The sequence below is a fragment of the Astyanax mexicanus genome, chromosome 8 (genome assembly GCF_023375975.1).
Source record: "Astyanax mexicanus isolate ESR-SI-001 chromosome 8, AstMex3_surface, whole genome shotgun sequence".
Classification (NCBI taxonomy): Eukaryota; Metazoa; Chordata; class Actinopteri; order Characiformes; family Acestrorhamphidae; genus Astyanax; species Astyanax mexicanus.
Window position 1 is genome coordinate 16,024,079 of NC_064415.1, and position 12,486 is coordinate 16,036,564.

Genomic DNA, 12,486 nt, shown 5'->3' on the forward strand with positions numbered 1-12,486 from the left:
GGGGCTCTTGTAAAATGCTGCAGTGCTTTGTGCTGGAAATGCGCTCATCAGGGCCGTCTTCTTCAGCTAATGAAAAACAGGACATCTGTTTGCTTTTCTCTCACAGAAAGTGCAAAAGTAGTTTTTCTTAATACTGTGTCTTTTTTCCTTGTCAGCAGTTTTCATATACAGTTATACACACTCTGAAATAAACTTTGAAGGTCCTGCCACTCATTGGCGACAACAGCAGATGTTGTTTTTATATCAACTGCACACTTGCATCACAAACGGCCGTTTATTGGCAACTACTTCAGTAATTCCATGTAAACTGTAGCCATTAAGTCTTTATTGCTTATGAGGATTTAAAAGAACTGTACCCGTACTCTACTGTGCCCTACACAGACTAAACAAACCATTCAATTAACCCATGTGTAGGGCTGGGCAATATACTGAGAATAGCGATATATTATGAACAGTTTAATACAAGATATATAAAAAATTACCTATGCAGGTTCAAATCTGAGTAATCTTATATGTGTTTTATGTGGTAATGGTTTGGATTCTGTGGATTTGTTACTCCAGACAGTAACAGTATTGTGCAAAGTATGTCCTAAAGACTTCATAATTAAATGAGCAGCATGATGAATTCTTTTTCACTATTTTTATTCTCATCATCCAGTGCAGTTTACTGATCCAGTAAAATACATATTTAAAAACACAATTAGATATTTATTGTTTAAATATAACATGTTCTTTTGGTGGCATTACACATAAATACTTATTTGTTAACATCAACGTTTTAAAGATTTTAATCATATATCATATTGTATATTGCTAATTCTCTGAATTCTCTATTGCCTACTCTTGAAACTATGTTTATTAGCAGAAAAAACACCTAAATAATCTTTTTTCAACTTGGAATGTGATTACATTTTCTAAAGTGACCACATAATTAGAAAAAAATAAAACTATTTCATAGTTAATGATTTAGTACAAGCTGTACAGCTCAAGGGTATATATAATGTCTTCTAGTGCTGAACGATATTGGGTAAAAAAAAAATTACATTGCATATTTTGTTGTTCAGCAATAAATTTGCTGATATAAAAAACTACAGGATTTTTCACCAGATTTTCTCAGAAGTTGTTGACTCAACAAGTCATGATATTAATAATGTGATTCATGGATCCAATATGTGAGTAAGATAAACGGTATTGGGCAGATCTGATAATCTGTCTTTGGTAAGTCATGGGAAATAAAAATTCAAAGCTCTTACAATCGCCTACAAGGTGATGACAGAACAGCTCCTTCCTACCTGCACTGATCACTTCTGAAGGCTTACGCTACCTCCTGGCCGCTGCTCTCCTCCAATGAACGTCGCCTCGCTTTACCAACCAAACATTCACACAAAGCAATCCAGACTGTTCTCATACAGAGTTCCCCAATGGTGGAACAAACTACCTTCCACTACCAGATCAGGAGAATCTCTCACTATCTTTAATAAACTCCTGAAGACAGAGCTCTTCAAAGAGCACTTACTCTCCTAACACCTCTAACTAACTACCTTCTACTACCAGATCAGGAGAATCTCTCACTATCTTTAATAAACTCCTGAAGACAGAGCTCTTCAAAGAGCACTTACTCTCTTAACACCTCTAACACACTAACTACTTCTAACCTCATTTCCTTCTTCCCCTCCTTCACTCCTCTATCCTATTATTCCCCTTGACCTCCTTTTATCCCTATCCAAAGTTGTTTTTACCTTTAAACTTATTTTACATTGTACTTGACTATTGTAAGTCGCTTTGGACAAAAGCGTCTGCCAAATGTAATGTAATGTAATGTAATGTAATGTAATGTAAAATAAGAACAATGTCCTTCTTTTATTTTTATTTGTTTTGTAATCATATCTTGATTAATTTAAGGCAACTGTGTGACAAATATATATGCATACATTGTGATGATTATGATGCTAAAGCAATATATTGTGCCGCCATAATTAGTAACAACTAAATGGTATCTAGGGCTGTCGTGATGAACAAAAAAATAGAAAAAATATATAGAATTGACCATTTTTTACAGTTAGAAGATTTGTCTATTTGATTTATCCATTGTTTACCCATTCATGTGCATTTGTCCATTCATTACACATTTTAAATGCTTTCTTAATTAGTTTATTATATTCCAAAAACAGTAAAATATTATGGAATATCTATATGGTTAATTTATTGTTTAGGTAAGTCCATTGCTCTTGTTTCCTACAGATTTTCATCCACATGCTGCCTCCATATTTGGGTCTCCTGAGACCGAAGGTAGAGACGCCGCTGTCTCTGGAGAGACCGCCCAAGAAAGAGAATCCGAAAGCCATCAGCCGAGCAGCAGATGAATACTTCATCCGGAAGCCCAACACCTGTGTGCTCTTCCCCAAACCCAACAGGTGCAGACACCCTTCATTCACACTGATATCTGCATGGAGAACAGGGGAGGGGCACATCTGTTTTATATGCAGAACTACAGTTTAGGTAAAATAACTTGTTAGGCTGTTTTCTGTAGAAAACATGCAGAGGTTAGTGTTTTTTAGATATACTTTAATAACTATATTTTCTTAGAAAAGTGACACTCGTCAATATTTTCAATTAGATGTAGTTTGAAAAGCACACTTTGTTATCTCTAACAGTAAAATATACTCTTATGTCTGATATTTAGCCCCTTTGTACACTGTTTGTAAGCCTTTGCATCATTCTACTCCACATTGATTCCACAGTTAGCAACAGTTTCATCAACTGTAAGACAAAACACCACACAAAACTGAAAAATATGCAAATAATAACCAAATAATTCATAATGGTTTCTACATCTGAATAATAGATCTAGTGTTCTGTGTCTTAATTTTAGCATAGCAATTACTTTAAATGGACAGAAGTTTTGAAACACCTGTTCATTTATTGTTTCTTTAGAAATGAAGAATATAAAAAAAAATGAGTTTTAGAATAATAAGGAAGACTTGATATTAGATTTTAGAGCATTGCTGTGAGAATTTGATTGCTTTCAGCAACAAGATCTTTATTGAGCTCAGGAAGATGGATGATCATCACCCTACCTCATGCCTAACTTCTCAACTCCACAACCCCAAAATATTAGTCAGAGCACCATCAGTCCAGAGGACACAGTTCCACTTCTTATACACTTCTAGCCCATGCATGGCATTAGGTGTGGTGCCAGGAGATTCATGTTTATCTGCTACAGTGAGTCCTAATCTATTGGCAGTACTTCTCTACAGGAATTAGAGCCGTGTGTGTATTTGTACACCTGTGTCAGTAATGGGTGCAACTTTAAGAAGCTGAATGCATTCATCAGGTGGGGTGTGCAGCGTACCTGTGTGTGTGTGTGAGAAAGTGATTGAATGGCGGCGGAGGAGATTAGTTTTTGGCTGTTTCTTACACACTCGAAATCACTTTATCCGGAGAATTACACTCTTATTGTCCCAGAGAGCAGGGCGAGTGTGTGTGTGTGTGGAGGAGATGGAGAGAGTGAGAAGAAGTGATTGCTGAAATAAAAATGATCAGTGCAAATTGGCTCAGACACATTAGCCCTGGCCTGTGTCGGGGGGACAGAGAAGTGAGTGAGAGAGTGAGTGAGGGGAAAAGAGGAGGAGAGGAGGAAGATAGAGGGGAAGGCGGGGTGTGAGACGTGGAGGCTCTATCAGGGCGATTCGATGAGGCAGCAGTATCTCGCACCTCTTAATTGGTTTTACGACGTGTCCTGGCAGCACCAGTGCCATGTCTTAGCCGAATTAGTCCTTCTTGATTAGTCATCTGTGTCTGGCGACCTGTGCTCAGGGACAGAGCGAGGGTCAGTGGGTGGTCTACGGTGGTAGAGGAACAGAGATAGAAAGTGAAAGAGTAAATGGTAGGCAGTGAGAGATTCATTGTTACAATAATAAATATAAAAATTCTACAGCCCTATCCGGACGGGATTATTTTCTCAGGGGTCCCGGGGTAATTTTTTTTCTTTTCGGGGGTCCTCTGTGATTTTATTCCCATCCGGAACAACCATGTATGTGTTTTTCTTAGACGTCCTCTGAGAAAATTACAGGCTGAATTACCTACTGTTTTTTTGTTTTGTTTTGTTTTTTTAACTCTAGTGGTCCGGTAATTTTAGTCCCGTCCGGACCCACATCTGAGTTTTTTTTTTTCCCCTCTTCTTTAATAAAATAGCTATTTGTCCACTGCCGCGCACTGTAATTACACTTTGGGCGTGCAATTCCATGGAGATCCACATAAACACAACAGTAACAGAGAAGTCATCTAACAGAGAGTTGCAAAAAACGGACTGATCCTCCTGTTTTTTCAATTGCAGTTCAGATGCAAAAGTTTTATCACTAAATAGAAGTGTGAAATGCTTTTAACTGATGTCCCCCTGAGAAACTAATCCCGTCCTGATAGGGCTTAGGGTAGGTAAACTCAAACCCCATCAAAGCTTTCTTTCAGCCCTCACATAGTCTTTCCACACACCCTGTAAAAGTGTTGAACTGCCATCAGGACCTCAGGAAATCAGGAATAGTTTAGATGAAGGTACACATTTAGAATTCTCAATTATGATAATACCTAATTATATCACTATTTTAGGCATATTTATAGTTAACAGTTTATAATGCTGACAGAAAGTGAGTGTGCTGGGTGGGTGGGATCCTTCCTGATGCAGGTGGCCCTTTTTTTTGACTGGAGGTGTAGAGTTATAGTTAACTATAGTTTTGTTGTTTTTTTGGTTCATGGTTTCATTACACATAAATACTAATTTGTTAACATTAAACTTTTTAAAAGGTTTTAATCATATATCATATTGTATATTGCCAATTCTCTGAAATATTGAAATATGTGTTTTTAATCACATTGCCTGGTCCTACTCTTGAAACTATGTTTATTAACAGAAAAAAACACCTAAATAATCTTTTTTCAACTTGGAATGTGATTACATTTTCTAAAGTGACCCCACAATTAGAGAAAATAAAACTATTTAATTGTTAATGATTTACAAGGGTACATATGTCTCCTAAGGCTGAACAATATTGGAGAAAAAGTGGGTAATCTTACAGCTGTATTTGATTCATACCCTAGTACCCTATACATTCTCCTGACCTAACTGTTAACCCTTTAAACTCTCCTGCTTTAGCTCAATCAATCCCAGAATTAGTATTTTGTTAATTTTTACAGGCAACAGAATATTCTTTTTTTTTTTGCATACAACACACAGTTGCACAGTTGTAGGTAAGTGGGTAATTTTATAGGTATATTTGACTCCTACCTAAACACTGAAAAAAATAGGCCCTAAAACCTGAACTCTTCTTTTAACATTGTTAAAACCAGAACATTGTTTATAATATGAGGAGATATCAGCATTACAAATAATAGATCATAGCTTGCTTTTTGGTTTTGGAACGTACTCTATAATTGCCCCAAGACATCAAAGAAGTGATATTGATTGTTGGTGACATATTGATTTCTTAATTTCTTATACAAGAACGCTTAAGCTTGATACTAACATACATAGTTTTCTATTTTCATTCTAATTGTTTTAAATGTTTGCTGTGTCTGCCTGTGTGTCTGCCTGTGTGTCTGCCTGTGTGTCTGCCTGTGTGTCTGCCTGTGTGTCTGCCTGTGTGTCTGTCTGTGTGTCTGCCTGTGTCTGTCTGTGTGTCTGTCTGTGTGTCTCTGTGTGTCTGTCTGTGTCTGTCTGTGTCTGTCTGTGTCTGTCTGTGTGTCTGTCTATGTCTGTCTGTGTGTGTCTCTGTGTGTCTGTTTCTGTGTTTGTGTCTGTGTGTGTGTCTATGTCTGTCTGTGTGTCTGTCTGTGTCTGTCTCTGTGTGTGTGTGTTTGTTTGTGTGTCTGTGTGTGTCTGTCTCTGTGTCCATGTGTGTGTCCATGTGTGTGTCCATGTGTGTGTCCATGTGTGTGTGTCTGTGTCTGCCTGTGTCTGTCTGTGTGTGTGTGTCTGTCTGTCTGTGTGTCTGTGTTTTAGATAAACATATATCAAAATGTAATGCAATCAGAAATGGGTTTCCTCTGTAATGGGAGTGAAGTTGAGGTTGCCGGCGCTCACTCTGGGTAAACCACAGCAGCCGCTGCATGTCCAGAATATTTAAGTGTGTGTGTGTGTGTGTGTGTGTGTGTGTGTTTGTGTGTGTGTGTGTGTGTGTGTGTGTGTGTGTGTGTGTGTGTGTGTGTGTGTGAGAGAGAATTATAGAGCTACACTGCCCCCCAGTGGAGACATACTGGAACTACTGCAGAAGCTGGCTGATTAACTGGTGCTATAAAAAGGTCACAGGGGAAATGGATGGTGGGAGACAGAGTGTTTCATAATTTTATACCAAAACAGATGTTGGAGAACCGACTCATGAAATGGAGACACCAAACATCTGTTGTGCTAGCCCTATTATCATCAGATTAGAGAGCAGGGAAGAGAAAAAGGAGTGGGGGGGGGGGGGTGCTAGGAAATGAAAGATGGAGGGAGGGAGAGAGAGAGAGAGAGAGAGATGGCAGAAGTCACCTTGACGTGAGTTTTGGAAAGCTGTGCGTCTCTCTGATTTAGGATTAAGTGTAGATTTGACACATGCTCAAACACACCGTTGTTCAGACAGGATAAATATCAAAGCTTTAAGTATGAGCAGCATTTTAGTCAAGGACAGAGTGGTGCAGGCCTGGAGGAATAGAGTGAAGAGAAGCCCCAGAGTGGTTAGTGTTCTTATTAATGCCCTTCTCTAACTCAAGCTATTCCCTTAAAGTTAAACTCAGCACATTCTGCTCACTAAACAAATGAGAATTAGCAATAAACCTTAAGGCTCCATGAGGAACAGGGTCTAATGAGTGCAAACAGTACAAAGATATATGCACAAGGAAGGTACAACTCCATAATTAATTATTCTGCTTAAAGAACACATCACTTTTTAGCTTTAAATGAGAAATAAGACCTATTTCTACAACAAAATTTCTAAAAACCCAATTTAAGCTTTGATATTCTTAAAAGTGTCCTTATGCTAAAATGCACTTTTTCTTGTTCTTTGTGAAATACAATAGGTTTCTCTGAGTTGTATATGATGCTGCACACGAACCCTTAACCTCCATTGTCTGCAGTAGCTAGTAAAAGAAAATATTCAGTCAATCCGTGAATTGCGGCTCAGCCAACAAAACCCTCTGGACCTGGACGACCCACCTCTGTATGTTTATGTAGGTTTAAATAGGATCTCCAGTGGATTTCACATTTTACAGAGACTCTAAGACTAAGTTAGTGGCTGAACTGCACTTAGCAGGGCATTGCCCATGTTGTAAAGTAACATATGACATGCAAAGACTAAAAATGTCTCTATTTTAAAATGTTTCTAACTGTTGTCTGTCTCCAAGAGCTGAAATCCTATCGTTTCTTACCCCCACTCCTCCACCGTTCGTTCTAGAGACCACAACTAGACATTTTAAAATCAATGAAAAAACAATGGAATAAGACCTTTAACAAATGCATCATATGTCAATGAATTATACTAAATGTAGTATTTGTAATTGAACAAATTCAGCACCCTGTAATTCTTCTAAGCTTTCATGCTACCTACCCCCTTTAACTGAACAAACGTAACTGTTACTAACACTCTTGTTAACCTTTTAAACCCTCCTGCTTTAACTCAATCAATCCCCTTACTCTCCTGCTTTAAATCCATCAATTCTCTTAACCTCATGACCCTGTTAAAACACTCCTGATTTAACTTAATCAATCCCATCCAACTTTACAAACTCAGCACTCTGTTAACCCTATAAATTCTCCTGATCTAACTGTTAACCATTTGAACTTTCCTGCTTTAGCTTAATCAATTCCATTAAACTCTAAAGTGCAGTTTCCCAAACAGGGATTAAGCTTAGTCCTGGACTGTGCAGCATTTTCACTGCAGAGGTTCCATTAATAGGAAAATATAGCATTTCTGTCCAATGAAAAACAAGTATCTCCATTTTTGTCAATTTTTAGTTTACTACATAATTTGAACACACTGAACAAACTGTTGATTACACTGTGCCAAAATGTCTTGATGACCTGACAAATAGAGATACTTGAAATAAATTATTTTTACACTGACTTCCATTAATGTTTAAAAGGTTTTTTTTTTCTCTCCCTGTAAAGTTGCTGTTTTGAAGATACTTGTTTTTATGGGACAGCAACGATAGTCCAAGTAACTTGTAAGACTGTTGACGTCCTAATCTTTCATTTATCTTTCTGATTTTTTCTTTTTTAACATAAAATATAAAAGTACACTGAACACAAAAGTAATGAATTTCCAAAATAAAGAATTTCTGAATTCATATTAATAATATATACAGTAAACAAACATTCTTTAAAAAAATGCAGGTGTTGTTTTTAAAGAACAATTGTATTCATGAAAAATTTACAACAAAGCACAATGCACTAGCTGCTTATACTATGAGATATTTATAGAGAAGAAATAGCTTAAGTAAGTGAATAAATATTACCAAACATTTAGTCCTTGTAAAACAGCACCCCTTTGCATTATGTTTACAAAGTAAGGGTTAAAACACTGGGCACCTTAAGCAGATTTTCCTAAACTGGAAGTCATCTAATCCTTGTAAAACATTAAAATGTGCTATTTTTTCATCTCCTGGTGTGTTGGTGCACCACTGGTGATAGGGGGATTCCTAATGAGTGGGTTGGGTAATTGGACTTGTGAATTGGGGATAAAATGTGATGAAAATTAGAAATAATAAAAAAAAATGAATGCCTTGCTAATTTAATTTTTAGACATTCAAGTGCTTCCTTTGGAATAAGATAGATCTACCATTATCCACCATTACCATTACGTAATAATTTTTCAGATTTTCAGCAGTACTAGCAATATAGTGTCTCTTAATGTTTTTCATGGCTTTTTGTTTTTATGTATACTTACTTTAAAGGCCATTGATGGGGTAGGGAGGCAGGAAGGGTTTAGAGTTGTAAAGTTAAGTTGGAAAAAGATCTTGTTTTCTGTTCCTGTGTACCTGAATCATCTGCCAATAAATCAACATGTAAAAAAAACACCCAGCACCTTGTTTTGATATGTAATACTCTTGTTAGTAATGTTTTAACTGTTGATAGGATAGCAGTTGTACTGTGTAATGGTGCTAAAGGATTTTGCTAAAGTACCAGTAATTTCACTGTGTTGCAGGTACCAGCCAGACGGCCTGTGCACTGACCTGCGTAAGTTTATTGATGGCCCCAGTCACTTCCTGACTCTGCCTCCGGAACTGAAGTCTGCTGTGAAGGCGATCTGCTACATAGCGGAGCAGCTACAGGCTGAGAAAGACTATGAAGCTGTAAGAGACTCATTTACTAACATCATTTTTCTACTGCTAAGTGTAGATTTGGCTGCAGTGTATAGCTAGTAAATCTCACGGATCATATGCATTCTAAGTGGAGCTGGTGAAGACACTTATTGAGTCATTTAAAGCCAGGAAGGATAGTTATGTCCTCAGCTGCTGCAGATGAGTTAGTGAAATCTAATTTGCACAGTTCAGTCAATAAAAGTCAGTCAATAAGCTGAGTAATGTCTGACTAACAGGTGATTGATGTCTGTGCCCAGTTAGCACTGTACAAGCTACATGCCTAAAGGTGTGTCCAGGTTTGGCAGGTCCGGTTAGATTAAAATAAACCCTGGTGCTGTTGTTTTGTTAGAACACTACCATGCGAATCTAACCGTCATGAACAAAAAACACACAAGTGTCTCAGTATGCCTCCAAACGAGCTCTGGTTTGCTTGAAATGTGTAAATATGGATGCAGTTCAAAGAAGTCTATAAACAGGACTGTAATCAGACTAGAGGTGGGCAATATCACCCTAAAATAATATCACAATATTTCTTGGTATTTTTGCGATAACGATATTCTTGGCAATATGACAAAACAATTAATTAAAACATAAATATTTAAAAAATACCCTACTGCAACAAAAGGAAAATTAAATATTAAATTAATATTGCATACAATATGATATAGCACACCCCTAACTGAGATATAAAAAAATACAAGAATTTTCATCAGATTTGTAACAGAAGTCAATGATCCAGAATGTCTTAAGATAAGATAAGATAAGATAAGATAGCACTTTAATGATCCCAAAGGAAATTGCAGTGTCACAGTGCTGTACATACGACACACATAATCAAACATACAAAAATAAATAAACAAAAAATAAATAAATAAATAAATAAAAACAAAAGTTAAATAGCTATTAGCACACAAAGAAAAAATAACAAATAAATAAGCATGGCTAATGAGGGTATTTTAGGTGTATTAATAGGCAGCATATATATATATATATATATATATATATATATATATATATATATATATATATATATATACCACTGATACTAATATACTAATAAATACTAATAAAATGATACTAATACTGATACTGATACTAATAATGCACTCAATATCTCTGGATATATGAATATATCTCTGGTTATATATCTCCATATATATACAGAACTGAAGTAAAATAAATGATACTGGACAGATATAATTTGGATCTAGAAGGTATATAACAGGAAATGAGAACAGTGTGAAATTTTCTTTTGCTAAAAACAGTCAAAGTAAAAGTAGTACCCTGATGTAATAATTAGAGGTGGGTGATATGGCCCGATATTTTTAGGGTATAATATCGCTCATGATATTCAAAAAAGTTGGTGATATTATCGCGTACAATATGATATGGCAAAACCCTAAATCAGACTGATGCTCTTTTGACATAATCTGTTTCTCAGCTCTGAACTGACACTTGTAGAAGGGACATTTTGGCACTATGGCATGTTTTACAACACTTTCACAAAAAGGATATTACTGTAATACTTTATATTAATGCTTATATAAAAGCAGCAACTCGTTCTGGTTTGTCTAGGACCGAGGGAATAGGGCTGCAGCTATAAATGTGCCAGAGATAATCACACTTTCCTTGAATTATGTCCAGTTAAATCAGTGTTTCTTAATCCGTATTGAGGGATTATTAGCTTAGATAATTTACTAAACCTATTAGGGTCATTATCAAAATACTATGCTGATAAGGCATCTCAAAATGTTAAAGAAATGTTTTTTTTTTATTTATTAATTTTTTTGACTTCAGACTACATAGAAATAAAAGTTTGCCAGCTTAATCACTATGTATTTTCACTTTTATCACTTTTTACTAATCTTTACTGTTCTGTCATGTATGTTAGTATGTCAATTTGTCATTTAATAAAGCATGGTTAACCTAGATTTACTAACAATTTTGTTAATTACCTGTATATTTTACAGAGGAGGATGGACAGCTTAAGCTTTACCTCAGCTAAGTGTGAGCAATATAAGAATATAAGTATAATTATTATTATTAACTAAAGTTGTGATGTCACTAATTTCAATAGTTAGCCTCTTAAAGGGATGTTATCTAGTATGACAGAGTTGATTGGAAATTTTTGCACAGGTTTTTTTTTTTTTCTTTTTTTTTTTTTTTATAAAGCTAAAGGAATCATTAACATGAAAACAAATCATCAAGAAAATATATTTAAAAAAAAATGTTATTTGACCACTTAAAAGATCACTTAAATCATCCAATTTAACACTGCATATCACTTCAGAGACTGCAAATAAATCCTCTATATTTGTAGTAATGTGTTCATTCTGGACACAAACGGCATTTAATATTGATAATGACCCGTTACTATTATTTGGTACTTTATCTTTGTGGCTTTAGTGCAACAGGCACACATTGTGTAATGTGTACACTTGGGTTTTCACCAAAACTATAGTTTAAGGAGCCTTAAGCAATAAATACGACTTCCAGTGGCCTGCTCACACTTCTTCACTGGTTACTGTTGCTTTGAATTAGTTCTTCAGAACTTTCAGTCTATTTACTCAGTCTAATTCATTCAGTCCGAAAACAGCACCAAACATACTACTGGTGTCATACCACAAATTGTGCGTGCACAGTCAATATTGTCATTACATATAAAAAATAAGATGACCTAGTGTACCTTTTTCAGTGGAAAAGGAATAGGATAAACCTGCACATGCAGTAGAAAATATAGCTGCAAGATTCATGACTCATCAGTTCTGTGGATTTGGATGTTTCAGTAGTTTGTAATGTTGGGATAAATTGGCTAATTGCAGCTTCTCTGTGCAGATTGACAGTTGTGTGTTTTGGGGTATCAGATTTTCTTCTCTCAGCACACTACCTGTATCTTCTCAATCTGACAACATAGCAAAGCTTTTCTTTACCATTCACATGGTTTACACTGTCATTTATTTTTTTTAAGCCTCTAAATGTTTCTCACATATACAGCACTGTGCATATGCCTTATGATATGTAAATTACTTTATATTAAACAATCCTATTTATCTGGACAAAAAGAACCTTAACATCCATCGGAAGCATTTTTGGTCCATTCATCATGAACTTCTGAAACAATATAAAATATTTATTAGAGGACACGGCTATAGATAA

At 35.9% G+C, this 12,486-nt stretch overlaps 2 protein-coding genes across 2 annotated transcripts in view; both read left to right on the forward strand.

Annotated features, from left to right (window-relative positions):
• Positions 1–12,486, forward strand: part of LOC103037073 (UDP glucuronosyltransferase 5 family, polypeptide G1) — a 246,053-nt gene that overhangs the window by 118,709 nt on the left and 114,858 nt on the right. The gene's annotated exons all lie outside the window — the stretch shown is intronic.
• chrnb1 (cholinergic receptor, nicotinic, beta 1 (muscle)) overlaps positions 1–12,486 on the forward strand; it is a 44,150-nt gene that overhangs the window by 27,944 nt on the left and 3,720 nt on the right. Inside the window, exons 9-10 of the mRNA XM_007250163.3 lie at positions 2,242–2,414; positions 9,174–9,321. Coding sequence (XP_007250225.2) covers positions 2,242–2,414; positions 9,174–9,321 — 321 coding nt within the window. The remainder of the gene's footprint in view (positions 1–2,241; positions 2,415–9,173; positions 9,322–12,486) is intronic.